This window comes from Microtus oregoni, unplaced genomic scaffold (assembly GCF_018167655.1).
Source record: "Microtus oregoni isolate MIOR12 unplaced genomic scaffold, Mior012 000018F_ref0000195, whole genome shotgun sequence".
NCBI classification, from domain to species: Eukaryota; Metazoa; Chordata; class Mammalia; order Rodentia; family Cricetidae; genus Microtus; species Microtus oregoni.
The window spans coordinates 41,328,460-41,349,807 of NW_024543077.1; the positions used below are offsets into that span (position 1 = coordinate 41,328,460).

The window sequence follows — 21,348 nt, forward strand, 5'->3', positions numbered from 1 at the left end:
GTGTAAATAATATGAAGAGTATTTTATTATATATAAACATTGCAAGCATTATTTGTATTTAAGTCACTTAAATCCACATAAATGGCCATAAAAAATAGTAGTAGTTCTGTCTTACGTTGAAAGGTTAGAATAAAATTGTGAAAAATCTATGTTGGTATACTAAAACATTTTAGGAGAAATTTGATTCTGTTTAAAAAATAATATTCATTAATTGGCTTTAATAATCTTCTAAATTAAGCAGGCAATAAAATCATCCCTGAAAAATGTTTCTAACTAAGAAAAATTAAAACTGCTTCATTTTTACCTTGATTCTGAGCATACAGACATGTAGAAACCCACCTGAGAAGAGCAGCACTTAGTTGCCTGAACTCTGCACTATTTTATTATGCCAGCTGTCATGTGGGACTGAAGGCTGTGAAATCATTTCCCCCTGGCTTTGCTGTAACCAATTAATATTTTCTCCTATACTTTCCTCTGAAAATACATCACCATTTTTAGCAAACATGTAGCTTCAAGTGTTCACAACTTTATTTATTTCAGTAAGGATGCTACTAGATACATATATATGTATACAGGCATATGTACAAATGCATATGTGCATATATATTCATATATACGCGCATATGCAATCACAACATGTACATATATATGTACACACTTTTGTTTATGTAGATAAAAGATAGATAGATGATAGATAGATAGATAGATGATAGATAGATAATAGATAGATAGTAAGTATACATGATAAAGTTGTTAATTTTCTACAATCTCAGGATCCATTCCTATGTTTACTTTTGAAAGTACTCCTCTTTGGTTAGTAATAAAGTTAATGATCTTTATGGATAAATTATTTTTGAATAGGTATTTTAATTGTAGTGAATGTCACTGTCACCCAAATTTCATAACCACAAAATATTTTACTTTAAAAAATATTTATTGAAAATAGATTCTTCTCTCATGCAATGCATCCTGAACATTGTTTTCCAGCCCCTCCATTTCTCCTAGTTTCCTCACCTTTCCTCTCTCCCAGACTCCCTCTCCAATTATTTGTCAAAAAAATAACAGACCTTTCAAAGACAATATCAAAGCGGGTCAAGATAATACAGAATAAGACAAGGTAAAGGCCCTCATATTGATACTGGACATGGCAACCAAATAAGAGGAAAAGAGTCTCAAGAGCAGGAAAAAGAGCCAGAGATACATTAAGTTGGAGGGAGACAGAAATAGTACCCTTGGAGTCCAAAAGAAGGTACTGAATTTTCTGTGGTTACACCTAATTTGTTCCCAGGAACTGAACTTGCAAGGGTATCATGTACTCTTAAACACCAAGCCATCTCTCCAGTCAAGTAGGATATATTTTAGGGTGGTATAATTCTCTTCTTTTAATTCTATGTCAAGTTTCACTATTTAACTTCATTTGTAACACATTTTCATTATTTAACTTCATTTGTAACACACCAGTTACAGTTTCCCACAGGCATTTTGTATACTTAATATTATAAAAATGACAACTCTATCAAAACTAGTTTACAGATCCAACACATTTTCAATCAAAATCCTCATTTCAATCTTCAGAGAAAGAAAAAAAATATCTTGGAATAGAAAGAGAATCACAAAAGCCTCAAGATAATTCAGAAATCTTGACTGAAAAGAAAAATGCTGAGACTATTGCCAGTACATATTTCAATATATTTTACAGAGTTAGAATAATAAACAGAATATCATAATACTGTAACAAAATTATAACTGTTAGAATCAAACAGAATACCTAAGCATGAGTCCTTCTAAGTACTATCATCTGATATTTCATAAATAAGTCAAAAACATAAATTAGAGAAATCATAGTATGTTCAGCAAATGGAACAGAAAACCGGGTGTCCACGTGAAGAAGGAAAAAAATCAGTGCTGTCTGTATGGTTGTACAAAAATTAATTCAAATGTTCAAAGACCTGATGGAGGAAGGTCATTGGCTAATAAAGGCACTGCCCTGGCCCATTTTATTGGTTAGAGGATAGGTGGGAGGAGTAGGCAGAACAGGACGCTGGGAGGAAGAGGAAGTGGAGAGGGAAGTGGCCGCTTTTTTAAAGGGAGAGAAACCACGCCCCAGTGGGCTGGTACCTCAGCGGTGATAGGCTGGAGGAGTGGGAGGACCTCCCGCAACAAAGACCTAAATGCAAAACCAGAAATCCTGCATTTGTTATAATAAATAGACAGTGCCCTGCAAGATATACAATAGGAAGAACATTTTATAATGTAGCCTCTGTTTTTGAATTGAGCCCAAATTTACAAACCTGAAATATAATACTATAATTATAAAATCCAAAAATTCTGTTAAGAAAGCAGTCACCCAAGTGAAGAAGAAGCTCACAGAATGGGAGAAATATTAAACCAATAATATACATGGCCAAGATTACTACATGGATAAAAATGGAACCCCAAAGCAAAGTCATGGAGACAAGTGAGCCAGTTACAAATGGGGTCCTGAACCGAGCATTTTCATCCAGAGATATAAATGTAACTAAGAAATAATTCAAAAAGAGATTCATCAGCTTTAGCAATTAGGAAAATGAAAATTAAAACATATTCATTGCTCAACTGTAGACAGACAAAATAGCTTATAGGGATTTTCTTTCTCCTTATTTGAATCAGAAAAGAACGCAATATGTTTGTTTAAAGAAAATAGCATTTCTGACTGAAAGGTGAGTAAATCATTGTTTTAAAATTTGCTACATTCGATATTTTACTAAACTCAAATAAACTAGAAATAGATAAGATCTGATTTAACTGCAATAAAACTATTTAAAGAGCATTGTGTTAATATAAAATTATCATTTATCATTTTTCCTGAAATTAGCAGGAAAAATTGACATCAATTTTAATTCAATTCCATCTACACTAAAAATGATAATATGTATAATTAAATGCATTTTCTCCCATGACAAGCCATTCAAATTGATATTACTTTTTGTTTAATTCTTTATAAGACTTTATGTATTTTTATTTAATGTGGGTCAGTCTTTTGTGTGTCTTTGAGTATGTGTACCACATCTATTCTAAGCACACATAGGGACCAAAAGAGGGCATCTGAATGCCGGGAGTACAGTTACAGATGGCCGTAAGCTCACCAGTTTGTGTTAAAATTCTAACCAGTCCTCTGCTAGAGTTACAAGTGCTCTTAGTCACTCTCAACTTTACACTGCTTTTAACATACTATGTATTTGAAATGATGCATGTGACATTCTGTCTCTCATGGTCTTTTTAGTAACATAGACACTTCACCATTTGAAATGATGAAAAGATCATTTATGAAGTATTCCAGAAACTGAAGGTGGAAAATACAGTGGGGATACAATTTGACATATGCTAAAATTTATTCTAGGAACAGGTACTGTAGATAGCATACATTGTGTGAATCCATCAAGTGCCAATTAAATAGTGTATGAACTGTATACCAATTAAATATTCAAATGGTAATTACAGAGACAAAATCAATGAAGCATTTCAAAACTGGAAGATGAACTGAACATAATTGCATTAGAAACATTTCATCAAGGTAGAATTTTCATTTTCATTAGATTCTGGTTCAGTTAAATAAAATGTAGATTATATTTTGCTGTTAATATATATGTACATATAATTTCTATATATTTTAAAATATAAAATTAATCTGAAATATTCATTTTGACAAATCAAGTTGATGACAATAGTAAGGAATTGTAGTGTCATTTTTAATGAGAAACTTACTTTACCCACAAGGGGATATAAGTCCATGAATAAAATTAATCATGTTTTCATAGCAACAAAGTCTAAGGGGAAAAGATACAGGAATGTAAATCCCAGGTGATGTGATATACAATACAATAAAATGTTGTCATTCATGCTCTCCCACCTCAGATAAGCTCCTGAGATCCCAAATCCAACAATACAAAATTAAAAATTACGTTTTAAGAAGGTGTCTAAATAATTTTTAAATTAATTAAATTTCATAGCCTACTTGGGCAATATGTTTAAAATCTAATAAAAAATGATATTTTACATTCAGAGCAGGAAGATTCTGACTGCACTTAATAGTCCCTATTGAACCATATTTTAATTATTTTCCTTAACAGATTATGTACTGTGTGTAGATGCATATGTAAAATCAAAGGCTATGCTACTTGTCTGTAATTTTCTCTACCATTTTATAAAATTTTTTTGAAATAAAGATTCATACATGTCTCTTTTATGGTCCTCATTGTTGTCTAGGTTATCTGGGATTGTGAATTGTGGGCTGGTTTTCTTTGCTTTATGTCTAAAAGCCACGTATGAGTGAATATATTTGTTGTTTGTCTTCCTGAGTCTGAGTTACCTCACTCAGTATGATGTTTTCTAGATCCATCAATTTGTCTGCAAATCTCAAGATGTTATTTTTTTCAGCTATGTAGTACTCCATTTTGTAAATGTACCACATTTTCCTTATCCATTTTTCAGTTGAGGGGCATTTAGGTTATTTCCAGGTTCTGGCTATGACAAACAATGCTGCTATGAATATAGTTGAGCACATGTCCTTGTGGCACAATTGAGCATCCTTTGGCTATATACCCAAAAGTGGTATTGCTGGGTCTTGAGGAAGGTTGTTTCCTAATTTTCTGAGAAATCATCATATTGATATCCAAAGGGTTGTACCAGTTTGCACTCCAACCAGCAATGCAGAGAGTTTCCTTTACCCACAACCTCTCCAGCATAAGCTGTCATCAGTTTTTTTTTTGATCTTGGTTAGTCTTATAGGTGTAAGATGGAATCTCAGAGTTGTTACGATCTGCATTTCTGTAATAGCTAAGATTGTTGCATATTTCTTTAAGTACTTTTTCTTTCAGCCGTTTTAGATTCCTCTCTTCAAAGTTCTCTATTTAGGTTACTTGTATCATTTTGTAGCCTTTTCCTTTAAAAGAATAGAAGATTTATTCTTTGGTTTTAATTACTCTCCTAAAATATACAATAAACTTTATGGTCAAAACATCACAGTTTTGAAAACAAAAGTAATCAAAATTGTTTATTTCTTACTATGTACTAATAAGCAGGTACTTTACTGACAAATAGTAGAAGGTGGTAACTCTTTTATTCATTAGTAATATAGTTATCACTTCTAAAATTAAGTTTTTCATAGCATCTTGATATTTTGGAGATAAGTTTACGAATTGCCGAATATTAAATCCAGTGAATTTAAAACTGCAATATCTCACCACTTAGTTTCACTAAAAAACCCTGTCTTGGAAAAAAAAAAAGACAAGTATCAAGAACAGCATAGCCACTAAGCAGACAAATAGTTCATGCACTAATGTATCCCCACAGGCTAGCTTGAGAATGAGAGGTAAGCCACAGAAGTGGTTGATTTTATTAGAATTGCAGAAATATAGAGAGAATAACTGATAGGTTTGACCTATCTGGACTGGAATGCCACTGAGCCAGGAGTCTGTGATCATCTGAATACTCTTTGTTGGGTTCATAACTAGATGGTGGTATAGAGAGTTGCATGCTGTGGGAGAATGTTCTTGTATACTGTAAAGATTTGTCAGTCATATTTGTTTAATAAATTTCTGATTGACCAGTAACCAAGCAGAAAACAGAGGCAGGGTGACCAGTCTAGGAAAATTCTGGGAAGAGGAAAGGAGGAGACAGTCATCACTTTGATGCGGAGGAAGCAAGATGAAAAGGTACCAATTCATGTTGTTAAACATTGAAAAGAATTATATGTTAAGTTACAATAGCTAGTTAGTCTTGTAGCTAAGAGGCATAAGAGTTTATAATTAATATAAGCCTCTGTGTGGTTATTTGGGATTGATGACTATAGGACCAAATGTGACAGAAATTTTTGACTTCAAAATGTGACCTTGAGAAGGGATTCTAGGCACAAAAGAACAAAGCCAACTGTAGTTTCTTTAAAATGGCAGTCTGTTTGCTGGTGGTGATCTGAGGCATGGCTCCCTTAAAATAGGCTTCCTGATTTAGTGTTTGCAGTAAAAACTGTTCAGCTCCTCTAAGAGGCCCTGCCTCTAAAGATGGTGTTTATGGGAAGCTGGCAGGCAGCATATGTCTTGATAGTGAAATGGAACTAGAAATTCCACAAAGTGGTGACAAAAAACCATGGCTCCCTCTGGTACCAATGCCATGAACTAGACTCTCAAAACTAAGGAATGAGGTGGAGGCAACTATCAAAACCATGATTTTAGTCCTAATCATGCTGAATGTCAGGTTAAAGATTCATGTATTCATTTAAATATAGAGATACACAGTAAAGACAGATTCAGATGGCAAAAACCTCTAAATGATTTACAATGTGTTTAGAAGTACATGTAGATTTGGGAGAGAAAAGAAAATGGATAGAGAAAGTCCTTTAACAAGGAAATAGAATAGTTAAGTATGATGGCACATGCCTTTAATCCCAACACTAGGGAGGCAGAGGCAGGCAGATCTCTGAGTCTGAGGCCCTGGATTCTGAGTGATTTTACAAGACAGCTAAAAATATACAGAAAAACCCTGTATATAAGGAAAAAAATAAAAAAATGAAAACAGAAGAAATAGAACAAAAAACGTGTAAAGATGGAAAACTCACAGATAATTTGGATACTGTATGTTGTGTTTTCTTTGAATTGTTTACTGCTGAAGAAGGAACAATAGCTGCTAAAACACACTTGACTATAAATGCTGTTGAATTAATTCAACCTATATATTTTGAAAATACTTTGCCTTCAAAATTTATTTCAAAATATATATTACTTTGGAGAAGAGTATTAGCTTTTGTTTTCATAAGAAATTAGAGGCTGTAAAGTCATTATTGGTTAATAGAAATGTTTGATCAAGGATTACGTCCTGAAAATTTCCCAATGGTAATGGATGGCCCAGATGATCCAACATTTGAGAGCATCTCTCTTGCAGTTTCTTCTGAGTTCTGCATCTAGAAAAGCTTTAAGGCTGCTGGTTGAGATGATCAATAATATTCCTGTCAAGATTTGATCAAAATCCTAAATTTTCCTTGGGTCCCCAAAGTTTTTCAGCTCTCCTAATCAACAAGAAGTATCCTAGTAAACTATGCCCACATTCCTGAAAGGTGATTAGGACTGGAGAGGGAGAGGGAGGGGCAGTGGAGGGAGTGGAAAAGAAATGGGAGGAGGGCAAGAGGTAGAAATAATAAATAAATAAATAAATAATAAAATTGCCATCTTGAAATTCATTCCTAAAAAGCTATCAATGAACTCATTAGTTTATCTTCCAATTAATATTTGCTCTTCAACATTTCCTTTTTCTTCACATTTCCCTACTTTCTAGACTCTACTTCCATTATTTAAACAATTCCATTAGATAGCAAATGTAGTTTTCTATATAATGTTTGAGTCTCTGTAGTCATGAATTGGGAGAATAAGAATTGCAATTTTCAACTTTTATAGAAACTATTGATTATATTATTCTTTCCAGTATTTATATTGACCAGCTGCCATTTTGTTATTTCCCTAAAGAAAAAAGAAACAACATGGCAGCAAAAAGGAGGTTGTCCTCCAGTCATGATTTAAGAGATGTCTATGATTGGTACACAGCTCACAGTCAAAACATTGATGCCAAATGGAAATGAGTTATGATCTTTGAAAACTGTTCATTTCTGACACATTTTATGATGATCAAATGTTAAAAGTATTTCTTAGCCATTTTCTAAATTTTCATATTAAATATTAAAATACTAAATAAATACTATTTAAGATAAAAGAATTTTATTAAAAGTAACCGTCAATGATAACTTAATGTTATATTGTGAAAATATTGCAATTGAGTACACAAAATGAATGAAAATGGCTAAAAAAGACTAATATTACTAAACTATGATTTCAAGGACAAAATCTAAATCACGAGGTTATTTTTAAAAAATAAATTATGAAATATTTAAACTTCCTTTTCAACTATTTAATTAAATATAGTACTTATAGAGACAATTGCTGGAAAAGAAAGAGAAACATTAGTTTAAATTATTTTTATGGTAGAATTAGGAACATTATACATGCTGTATTTGGTTAGATAAATATTGTGTTAAATTATTTTTAAATTGTTTAAAAATAAATTGTTTTTTAACATAAAAGCTGTTGTTCCAGAAGATTGAAATAGTACAAATGTAAAAGCCCTCATGTAATAGATTTCCACACAGAGGTCAAATCACCTTTCCAAAATACTAAAAAGGCATGCAACATTAGTGAGAGTTTTTGTTCATCTATTACTATAAGAATTTTTTTTCATTTGTTTTTGTTCTGTTTTCTTATCGGGTATGGAAAAAAAGTTCCATAGGTAAAAATGAAATGGCTGGTTATTTCATAATATGTATAGTACATCTTTCAACAAAATAAATTTTATTTGTAATTTATTATCATTGTGAAAACAATTATTACATACTTAAATGAGAAGAGTCCTAGAAATGTTATACATACATACATACATAAAACAAATATAAAAAATATCTTCTAACTTTTCACACTCAATTACTGTTAATTCTTTATATTATAATTTCTCAGTATCAATTTTATATCCTTTTTACTTGGGGATAAACATCAGAGTCACAATAGTAACACCACATCTACAAAATGCAATGAGCAGAAGTAGCAAGTTTGGGAATAAATATAGTTTATGGAAGCTTTCAGATAATAGACATGATTTTATTCTAGTAGAAAATTGCTAATGGAAAGGAAAATGACGAATAACACAGAACCAAGGAAGACCACCATCTCATTCAAAAAGATAGCCACACAGAGTAAGTAAATATACAAAGGGAGCGATGTCACAGAAGTGACTGATTTTCTAGAAACCCTAAAATGACAAAGAGAACATTTGCAAGTCTTGCCTGTGCAAACAAGGATTCTGCTGACATAAGAGCCCACCACTAACTGGGTCCATAGACCAGATATTAGCAAAGAGGGCTACAGAATTCCATGTAACTGTAGCTAGGAAGGAGCATTCTGTGGCATCCAGAATAAGGTGTCCCAGTATCACAGCTAGTTACAGAAATTAATTTAGACATTAGTGCACACACGACATTATTTCCTAAGTAACAATTTTCTCAGTGCGGCAATCACGTCCTTGTTCCTAAGACTGTATATCAAGGGATTAAACATGGGAGTCACAATGGTGTAGAATAGAGAGAACAGTTTGTCGGTTCCTGGAGAATGTTTGGACTTTGGTCTCAAGTAAGTAACGGTGGCTGATCCAAAAAATAAAAACACTACAAGCAAATGGGAAGAACAAGTGGAAAAAGCTTTTGCTCTTCCTGTGGCTGTTGGCAGCTTTAGAATGGTAGCAATGATTTTGCTATAAGAAGCAAGTATCAACATAAAAGGTACTGTAGCAATGAGAACAGTCACTAAGTAGACAGACAGTTCATTAACAGAAGTATCTCCACAAGCTAGTTTGAGAATGGGAGGTAAGTCACAGAAGAAGTGGTTAATTCGATTAGAATTGCAAAAATTTAGAGAGAATATCTGACAGGTTTGTGCTACTTGGAATGGCATTCCACCAAGCCAGGAGCCTGCAGCCAGCTGATTGCATTTTACTGGGTTCATGACCAAGGGATAGTGCAGAGGGTTGCAGATGGCCACATAGCGGTCAAAAGACATCACAGCCAGAAGGAAACATTCAGTGGCTCCCAGAATAAGGAAGAAGCATGTTTGTGTGGCACAGGCCAGCTTGGGTATGTTTCTATTCTGAGTACCAATGTTGTACAGAATTCTAGGAAGAGTGACAGATACATAACAGATTTCCAGAGAAGAAAAGTTTGCCAGGAAAAAATACATGGGCTTCTGTAGTGCAGGATCGAGGATGGTTATCACAATTATGGAGCTATTTCCAATTAGGATAATGATGTAAACTAAGGAGAACATTCCAAAGAGAAACCCCTGGAGGTTTGGAAGGTCAGAGAATCCTAGGAGGATGAAATGTGTGACTGTGGAGGCATTGTCCTCTGCTCTGATTTCTGCATGATCCATACTTTCAGATGATTTAGTTCAAAGTGGAAGTCACGTGACTGCATTTGTTTGTTTGTACTGCATATAAATTACAACCCAAACTTCTTAATTTTCTGAAAGAAAATAAGATACAAACACACATCTTATATATTCTGTTAAATGTTGAGAAAGTGTATTTCTTGTTAGTCAGAATATGCAATAAATATTCTCTGAATTTTCTGTTAATTTATACAGTTAGCATTTTGGTTGTTTTCTATTATTATGCATGCCACTTTTACTTTACTTCTCAATGAATCAAGTTCAAAATTTGAGTTAATATTCAGCTTAATAATGATTCAGTCTTTTAATTGACTGTTTATCACTTCCCAAATAATTTGTTTCATGCTTATTATATTGAGATTAATTTCATAAATTATTAAATAATAAACAGGTATTATTCAATACAAGAGTAATCTACCAAAGTATGTAAAATGTTTGAGGGATAATATATATTGACATTTTAATATAATCCTTCTTTTATGGGTTTGATGGTTTTATATATAGGTTCCTTTAGTATACCTGTACCCCAAATATAATACGGAATTTAAAATATTAAACTTTTTTCCAGTATACAGGTTGTGAAAACCAATGTTATAAATTTTATGCATATTGTAATGTTTTTGTCCTTAAATTGGAACTTAGGACAAAATAAAGAATGTTGAGGCCTTTTTATCTCAAGATGCTGAATGGTCAGCAACTGCCCCATCTTCTCCCACCCACCTGCACACATGGTGAAGGAAGTGTAATCTAAGAGGTGCATCTCTCTATTTTGAATAAGTGTGTATTGTAGCAGAACTGTGCCTACCACAGCTCACTTTGGGCTGCTCTAAGTCTTCCATATGTACTCAGATTTGTATGTATACAGCTAGACCACTTGTTCCATTCTTCCATTTTAAGCATTTCAGGGGCTTATGCTTGAGAATCCTGGATGACCTCCTTAATTTTTGTATGATTCATTTACTTCCAGAGAAGTATTTTTCCATTTAAAACTTTTTACCTCCTATTTCTTACTTCTCAAAGCTTCACTATAAAACTTTCCAATTCTTAGAAATTTTTGAATTTGCTACATAATAACAAGCCCAAATATTCCTTTATTCCAAGTATCACAAACACAACTCATTATACCCCTCTCTAATCTTTCATCTACAAATTCTCTATCTACTCATGTATCCATTTATTTATTTTCAATAGTAGATATATTTTCTCTTATTGTGTGCAGCCATTGGACAGTATGTGGGAATAAAAAGATCATCCTCTCTGCCAGATAAACACTAACTGTATTATTCTCCTCATTATATTAACAAATTTTTACATTCAGTCATTTTCAGGAAAGGATGAATAAGGAAAGCCATTGTATAGAGGAATTTGGATTTTAATTTTGTTTTGACAGAGTTATATGTGGCTCGTTCAAAATTTCAGTTCAAATGATAAAGCAAATTGGGAAGGTATAGGGTTTGAAATTAACTTTGAATTCCTAAGGATTTTTTAACATAAGTATGTTAAGTAAAAAAAAATTCTGTTTCCCTCTGTACTCTTCCATATTTCATTTTAATAATAGTGTTAAAGTAGTGATAGATTTGATTCTATTATGTAAATGTATAGAATTTTATTGAGAAGATTTTAACATAAATATGTGAACTTACTATAACTGAAACTCAAAGTATACAAATACCGTTAGTAAAATGTGGCAGAGCTAAAGTCATTTGAAGATCATAAAAGTATTCCATAAAGTGTCTCTTCTTCATAATCATTTAAGCATATTTCTTCACGTATTTAACTCAGACAAGTATATATGAACGACAATAAAAATACTGTACAGACAGATGATTTTCATGAAGACAAGGATATACTATGTTTCTAGTTATTGCCCTGATAATGTATCATTGTCACAATATAAATAATAAATAACTCTAAAGTGTGCCTTCTGCTTTGGTTTCTGTGTTTGATTATGGGAATGGTATGTACTGTTTTTATATTGTAATCTCTGTTGTGTGACATTCAAAAACATTTTAATGAAAGTATGTTCCTAAATCGAACTATAATATGCCTTAAAATATAGTAGACCAAAGCATTATCTGATGTTTTCTTTTCTATACAGAAATCTTCTTTACAGAAGTCTTTTCTCCTGTGTTAGTGGAAGTATTGTATTTCATTTTGAAGAGAAAGCATCAATAAATGCTGTATTCATGTATGAAATGTATTCTCAACTAATAAATGGTGAAAATAACATTTAAATTGAAAAAGCCATTCATTTTTTCACATTTAATGGATTTTTCAATTTTAAACTACAGGCTAAGCAAATAAATTTATACGTTTGCTTAGAACGTACTTACATTTTATGTTGTTATTATTTTGATGTTTGCAAGCTGAATTCTGGGTCTCGTCCATGCTAGGCAAATGATCAATAATTGGGCTACAAACCTCAGATCCTGCACACATAAACAGCTCCTCACATAAAGCATCCCCAAATTAATCAGCAGATCTTCTATTTTCCTCTTGGAAAACTTTTTATCAATTAATTTTTGGTCAGAAATAGTGCTCAAAGGTGTATATATCGCAATGATATAATTATTCATGTATATAATAATAAAAAGATAAAATTGAATAATTTTAGGCTTTATAGGAAAATATACTCATTTTGATTTGACTAAATATATTAAAGCTTATATAAATCACATACTCTGTTAAACAATGAAATTTTTGGATGTCAATACTGTAATTTGAAATAATGCAATGTCTTAATATGCATATTGCCTGTGTGAGCTTACTGAACTAGTATATGAAATAAAATCAAAGGTAGGGGAAAAGGTAGATAAAATCAAACACATACATGAATGTCTTTATTACAAAAGTGTCTATGCCAAAGTAGAAGGCATGCTAATATGTTTAAAATTAACAACAATTAGGAGTTGTTTCCCCCCCCATAGGCCACATGCACATTTCAATGATTTTTATTCCATATTTTCAAAATTAGTACATGAGTTAGATATTAGGAGACCTGATCTCAAGAACTTATACTTGTAAAAGAGGTAAATACAATAGAAAATAATTTCTTGAAGAAGTAATTAAAACTTAAAAAAATCAATTACTGTGATTCATGATAGCACAGAAGATGATAATGTCTTTAGTGACCTTGACAATATTCTCTCCTACATTAACTTTCACATTTAAAATGATTTCATAATTTGTTCTCAACTGACTTAATAATATAACCTGAAACCTAACCTTAAAAAACCACAGGGAAATATTAACTTGATACATATCCAAAGTAGAATTGCATAGAATAAATTCCTCACCTTTATAAACTGGCATAAGACAAATTATGATGAATAAGTTAGTTTTTCTAATCTTAAGTATTAATTTGTTTAAAAAAAGGTTAATCACCTTGCAATATATACTACAGACTGTACTGTTTAATTAGGACACTGTCTGTTCTGGGAATAAATTCTTTCCCCAAGTCTCTTTCTGAATGAAGGGAATAGGTTTCCCCAAGAATCCAAAAGCTCAACAAAGAAAAACAAAACAAAACAATAAAGAAGATACACTTGAGGAAACTACTCCATTTAAATATCATATTTTTCTATTTTGTGACTATGAGAGCCAGGAATGGGATGTATGAGTGCCAAGCCACCACGGTACTTGGATAGCTGAAGCAGGAAAACTGTATATTTAAAGTCAACTAAGGATTCAGAGTAAGGCTTTGTTTCTAAGTAAATAAGTATAGTAATTAAGTAAGTCAAAGAATATTTTCAGTTCTCAAAAGAAGTAAAAACAATGAGAACATCAGAAATTGATAGTCTTTTTTATTCAAATTTAATCATTTATTTGAATGGTGACTCTTGTTTGTAGTCTGGATGGACTGGAGTTCCCTACGGAGATTTGTCAGGGTTCAGAAGTATGATGATCTGCCTGCTCCGGCTTCCCAGTCATGAGCGTAGTGGAAAGCAGCACTGCACCTCAGTGAAAGGCATTTTATGTATTATATTAAGAAATGATAACAAATTTCCAGATTTACAATGCAGCCATGGAGTGACAGTAAATACACAAGAGGTTCTGCATCATTGGCCAGGACTGAATCCTGCAGCATATCTCCCAGATCTGAACCCTCATTCATCACACTCTCTATGCTCCTGAAATTATAAGAAAAAGAGGAAGAAAAGAAAGGCTCATTTTTCTCCCTAGGTTGTGTGAACTGGGTGTTGTGCATAATGACATCTATGAAGATGAAAAAATATAGTGATACTTCATTCTTTACTACATATAGAAAACTAAGATTACTAATACATTAATCAGCAAGTGTGTTCAGCAGTCCCAACCCAAAATTCCACTTACTTCCTGCTTTTGTTTCCCAACAAGGAACTCTTAAGTTAGATCTTAAAGTAATATAGCTGATTTTGTAGACTCCCCAGATACGTCCTTCAAAATGCATATAGAAGTGTAAAAATATAGTGGAGAAGAATACTAAAAAACAATCATAAGATCCTATACTATTAACACAGACATAATATTTTAAATAAGAGAATTGAAAATAAGGACTTTAGAATAATGAATCTGTATCATATCCCTTGTAGGATTTTATATATTCTTACAGTTTTGTGTAATATCTTTATTTTAATTGTAGCCATTAAAATATTAGTGAAATCCCAAATAATAACTATTATAGTTTACATTCAAAACACTAAACAATGATGATGAGAATTTTTATTTTTTTCAAAAAATACTTTTTATTTATGTATATAATTGCATGCCTGTTACACTATAGATGGCAGAACAGAACACTTGAGTTTCTGAAGATAGAATCACAAGTGGTTGTAAACAGGCATTATCTCGAGAGCAGAAAGATCTGGTAACTGCTTACACAGCACCTTTCCAACTTCTGATAATAAACCAAACCAATGTAATAATAATGATAATTTATTAATAGAAGTGCAAACATAAAAAGAGACATGCAGTTGTAACTTTGGATATCAATATGATGATTTCTCAGAAAATTATGAAACAACCTTCCTCAAGACTCAGGGTAGAGACTAGGGCCATAAGAAGCAAAGACACTGACTCTCATGTTAAATTCTCATTACTCTTTGTAGCACTGCAATTTTGAAACTCCCCACTATTCTGATGAATACTTTTAACTTCACATTTTAAAAGGATTATCATGATCCTAAAATTAGACAATCTTAAATCTTTTACTAAGGTGTTGTGTTTGCTTATCATAATAAATATTCTTCACAGAACTTGGGTTTCATCTATAATTCCTCTGTTTGTCATTAGTGAGATAATAAAATGCATTTCATGATTTTTATTAGTGAGAGGAAAATAAAGTAATATCAAAGTGACACTTATTAAACTGATTCTTTGCTATGTTTCCCTTCTCATTTCTAGATAATTTATTGACTCATTATTTTCTTGGAATGCATCACACTGCTTATTAAAACTTTATTTGATGGTCTTATCAAATTACTTTGCTGAAAACAATTTTCTTTCCAACCTTCTTTCATCAGAATTGGGTTTTTTGTACATTCAGGGTGAGTATTTTTGTACAGCAGAAAAAAATCTCATTCACTGCAGCAGCTAAAATGATACTTTTACAAACCTGATGGATGCTTCCTAACAAATTTCATCTGAGATGGTCTCAGACTATTCATTTGCACCTATTCTCCTTTCATCCCTTCAATACCATGTTTTTGACCTTGTACAGAACAAAAATATGTAGTAAGAACATCACCATGGGGGCTGGAGAGATGGCTCAGAGGTTAAGAGCACTGACTGCTCTTCCAGAGGTCCTCAGTTCAATTCCCAGCAACCACATGGTGGCTCACAGCCATCTGTAATGAGACTTGGTGCCCTTTTCTTGACAACAAGCATATAAACAGACAGAACACTATATACATAATAAATAAATAAATAAATAAATCTAAAAAAAAAAAGAATCACCAACATAGGACAGAGCTCTATTAAGTGTGGCGTAGTTGAATTCTATTCCACTTTCCTCTACTGTGTGAGTTATATACTATAGTAGCATTTGGCCATAATTTGCTAAGCTCTCCAATGACTGCACGATACTAAAACTACTTAAGACTTTCATGTCAATTACATGACTTTGCACAGGAAAACAATAAAACAAATGAACAAACAAACCAACAAACAAAAAACACACTTGACATAGCCAAGTCATATGTATTTCTACAAGTGTTATTTATATTTGTTCTCAAATGCTGCATTTAGTTCTTCATTTTCTAAGTATTTCATTCAAAATATTTAATCATAATTTAGTCAAAATGACATTTTATGAATTCAGCCCTTTGCTTGACATTAATGATGGTAATGAGAGTCATCTACCTTTAAGGAAATTATAAATAGAACCGTTGCAGTCGGTCTTTAGATGCCACACCCAGAAATCTTGTTTACATTTTTTTCTGTTCTACTGCTCTCCTAAATGGGATTCCAATATTTTGACTCCACACGCAAACGTTTTTGTTGAAGTTTTCTCTGTGCTTCAGTACACAAATCCTAAATGATAGGCAAGGATTTTACTACTTCACTTGTGATTTTTCTTTCTTAAATGATCCTATCTGTTGCTCGTTATTTTATTCCGCTGCTAATCTAACAGACTCTGTTTAAAGGAAATTTTCACTCTCAAAGAGGAGAAGATGAGAATTAATTGGGAGGAAAGACAAGGAAAACCTTCCTATAGCATTGTTTTTAAGTGAATATGATTAAAATATTTCATCCCTATAAAGTATTTCTTGACTACTTAAATTTGATTTAATTGTGCAATACCACACCTAATTACTAAATGACATTTGGAGCCATTGGTTTATCTTCAGCTCTTGAGAAGATGAAGCTACGAAGAGGACAAATTCACTCACTGTGCTCTTGATAAAAGATAAATAATAAATAATTTTATATATATCCATATGATGAGTCTTTATTATATTAGATTTTATTCTAAATTATATTTTACATTTTGTTCTTTTCTCTAATGCTTAAAATATCACAGCAGTAAGATGTAATTATTTTAAAAATTACATACAAAATTCTTTTCCATTATTTTAATAATCATCTCCTAATGTTGATATTTAAATATGAGTCAAGCTATTTATGAATTTATTATTTTTCAAGAGTAATTTCTGCCAATCTGTGTAGAATTATAAGAATTATAATTTTACCTGTATTTATCAGCTTAAAATAATAATAACAAATCTGATATATAAAGCTTAAATACTTCCTTTACATAAAATTTTTATGCGTTTATTGTACTGTCAGAACAAGGGTGATGAGTAAGTAGAAAATGGTTTCTCTGGGAATAAGTTTCTTCCCCATACTGCATGCTAATTGAAGAAGAAACCACTTTGTCTTCTTCCTTAAGGAATTAGTCACATGAATATATAAATAAAAAAGAAAAGGGAAAACGAAACTTAACTAAACTACTCCTTTTTATAAATTCAGTTTTGTTTTTCAGTATTGAGATAAAGAAAAAGTGAACACTGAAAGTATCAAAAATTTCCTATTATTTTAATGCGTGAGCATGTGTTGTGTTGTGTGTGTGTGAGTTGTATGTGTACTTATTATGTGTGTGTTTGAGATAGTATCCCTGTATAACTAAATCTGAACTCACTATATAATCCTGCTGGTCTTAAAATTCTATTATCTTCTAAAACCTGGGAACAGTAGCTTGTGATTACCTGGAGTAACCACTGGTTTTTCTTAAGTGAAATAAAGAAAGAATGAGAAGATAAGTATTCTGATATCTATACAATACTAATTGATGACGTTATTTATACTTACATTTGCCATGAATATAAGTAGACATGTGATGTGCCTATCTTTGTACAAATATATTCTTACGTATATAGTTCTGTCCTTTTCACTAATTTTATATAGTTTTTTTATCTTCTCATGAAAAATATTTTATAAACAACTTGTTAATATTCGTTAAAAACTAATTGCTAATATTCCTAAAATATTCCTTCATTTTTATTATTTCAGATTAATAACATTTATTTTATTGAATATAATGATGTAACATACAGAATTATTTACCTATAAACAAACCTGAATCATACTTAATACATATAGTCATCTTTAATGAAACTACAAACTCCAAAATGAGATCTTTAAGGTTTTATCAATGCCTCAAGTAGCACAAAATTTTCTTAGTATGTCTGAGGATCTTGGTGAGAGTCTCAGCACTGAAACATCAAACAGAGTCTCAACACTGAAAAAAATATCAAACAAATAAGAAAACCTTAGGCTTTTACTTATGAACCACATTATTTGACAGTCATTTTTAAACAGAACTAGATACATGTGCAAGTTCAAATTTTTGTGCATATCTTTTATCTTATATCTATTATCTACTGTATTCATCAGCTTTCTGTTGATATGATAGGGACCATAATCCAAAACAGATCATGGAAGAAAATGTTTTATTTAGGTGATGTTCATCTAACATCCTATCAATCAAGAGAGTCTGGTCAAACATTTAAGGAGTAAGCTGGTGAGGCGAGGTTCTTCTAAAAAGAATATTTCCTCTTGTCTTGCTTATAAAGCTATACTGCTATAAAGCTCATGTCCACCAGGCTGAGAATAATACTGTCCAGAGCAGGTTAGGACATCCTACATCAACAAGAAATTAAGGAAATGTCCCACAGACATGAACAGAGTCCAAACTTACTGAACCAACTTCAACCAACTCTTCTACTAGCTACATAACTCTAGATTAGAGCTAGTTTAAAATACAAACTAATAAATCTATACAATTAAAAATAATAAATACCACTAACTTAAATTTATTTTGAAAAAGAAAACAACATGAGTTGTGATGATATAACAGAACATCTACTAGAAGAGTCAAGCCATTCCCAGTATGCATTCCTTCTGCTGCCTGTGGTATGAAAATAGGGCTCTCAGTCACCTGTAACTAAGGATTCTAACTAAATGGAACAATAAGCCAAATTAAATGCCTTTATTTTATAAAAAATATGTACTTTTGAAAGAGAATATTGCACAAAAATGTATGTGTACATTTGGAAGAGCCAGTTATTTGATAGAGCATGGAAAACTTTATCTCAACGTATTTTTCTTGGAAATAATTACAATTGATAATAATTTCTTTATAAGAAACAGATGTCATAAAATTAAACAGAATTTTTTAAATCCTAATACAAGCAAATACAAAGCTGTATCTGCCAATATGTTAAAATGAATTCGAGTTAATTCTTTACATAATAATTTCTTCAGTGTCATTATGACATTCTTGTTACTTGGAGATAATTATGGGAATTCCAAAGTTTACAGAAAAAGAACTTAATAACTAACATAATAACTTCAGAATATGTCAGAAAAAAAGACATTGGCCTAACATATAGTTGATGACAATTTGAACAAACCAACATAATTTTTACTCTAGTGAAATAATATTAAAAGAAAGAGAAGCAAGACAATAACACAAAACAAAGGAAGATCAATTCATTCACAAAACTGTTCACACAAAATGAAGTATCACATAGGATGTCACACAAGTGTCTGATTAGATAGGGAGAAAAATGACAAAGAAATCATTTAGAGAGGCTTAAAAGTTTTTTCCCTCTAAGATTCCATTACAGGGTTCAATTAAAGACACCACGAATAGCTAAAGGGGGGTTAAAAATCTGAGGGTAAAGATCTAAGAGTTAAGAAATCTATTCATAACAGGAATCATCTGTTCATGTTTATTCTTTCTCTGCTTTCTAATTTCTATCAATTCTCCCTTGATCTCTTTTGTTTTAAATTGTTCTTAGTTCTACATTGTTTCTCATTGCCCTACCCATTACAAATGTTCCTAGTTAATTATACCCTTAAAACCAGTACTTGCCGAACCCTATCAGGTGCCAGGGATGGAATTCTTTTGCCCCATAGGAAATTAGATAAAGGTTTTCACACACACACACACACACACACACACACAGAGAGAGAGAGAGAGAGAGAGAGAGAGAGAGAGAGAGAGAGAGAGGGGGGGGGGGGGGGAGGGAGGGAGGGAGGGAGGGAGAGAGGGAGGGAGGGAGGAAGAGAGAGAGAGAGAGAGAGAGAGAGAGAGAGAGAGAGAGAGAGAGAGAGAGCTGCTTAACTGAAAAAGATAGTTAAGAAAGGAATTAAATCATCAGGGAATTTTTAGCAGGGAGGTTAGTGTGATACATTATTATGTGATAGATAAAAGAGCTAAAAGGTTTATTTTCAATAAAATTATGAATAGGGCACAGAATGTTTAAATCAGCAACTCAGTTCTTTGATGCCAGTATTCATAGACGAATAAGTAGTCTGTGGCACTGTGGATAAGATGATCTCTATTTGACAGGGAGATAAATAAACTACTTCAGAAATTAGTACACAAAAGTTTGCTTTTTTTTCCAATTAACAATTTTCTCAGTGCTGCAATCACATCCTTGTTCCTGAGGCTGTATATCAAAGGATTGAACATGGGAGTCACAATGGTGTAGAACAGAGAGAATAGTTTGTCAGTTTCTGGAGAATGTGTGGACTTTGTCCTTGAGTAAGTATCAGCAGCTGATCCAAAAAACAAAAATATCACAAGCAAATGGGAAGAACATGTGGAGAAGGCTTTTGTCTGTCCTGTGGCTGTTGGTAACATCAGAATGGTGGCAATGATTTTGCTATAAGAAGCAAGAATCAACATAAAAGGAAAAGCAGCAAAGAGGATAGCCACTAGGTAAACAGACAACTCATTAATAAATGTGTTTCCACAGGCCAGCTTGAGAATGGGAGGTAAGTCACAGAAGAAGTGGTTGATTTGGTTAGAACTGCAAAAATGAAGAGAGAATATCTGACAAGTTTGTCCTATCTGGACTGGGATGCCGCCGAGCCAGGAGCCTGCTGCTAGCTGAATGCACTTGATTGAGTTCATAACCAGGGGATACTGCAGAGGGTTGCAGATAGCCACATAGCGGTCATAAGACATCACAGCCAGAAGGAAACATTCAGTGGCTCCCAGCATAAGGAAGAAGCATGTTTGTGTGGCACAGGCCAGCTTGGATATGTTTCTATTCTGAGTACGGATGTTGTACAGAATTCTAGGAAGAGTGACTGACACATAACAGATTTCCAGAGAAGAAAAGTTTGCCAGGAAAAAATACATGGGCTTGTGCAGTGCAGGATCAATTCTGGTTATCACAATTATGAAGCCATTTCCAATAAGGATAATTAAGTACATTATGGAAAACATACCAAACAGAAACCCCTGGAGGTTTGGTAGGTCTGAGAATCCCAGAAGGACGAATTGGGTGACTGTGGAAACATTGTTCTCTTTCCTGCTCTCTGTGAGATCCATGCTTAGAGA

General features: G+C 32.5%; 2 protein-coding genes across 2 annotated transcripts; both read right to left on the bottom strand.

The window, feature by feature from the left end:
* Window positions 1-9,050: 9,050 nt before the first annotated feature.
* Window positions 9,051-9,995, bottom strand: LOC121459069 (olfactory receptor 10AG1-like). Its single transcript, XM_041668578.1, has one exon. It carries the CDS (start codon window positions 9,993-9,995, stop codon window positions 9,051-9,053), a length of 945 nt encoding a protein of 314 aa, XP_041524512.1.
* Window positions 9,996-20,367: 10,372 nt separating this feature from the next.
* Window positions 20,368-21,339, bottom strand: LOC121458855 (olfactory receptor 10AG1-like). The gene has a single exon (XM_041668181.1). The coding sequence runs from the start codon at window positions 21,337-21,339 to the stop codon at window positions 20,368-20,370; it is 972 nt and encodes a 323-aa protein (XP_041524115.1).
* Window positions 21,340-21,348: the final 9 nt, after the last annotated feature.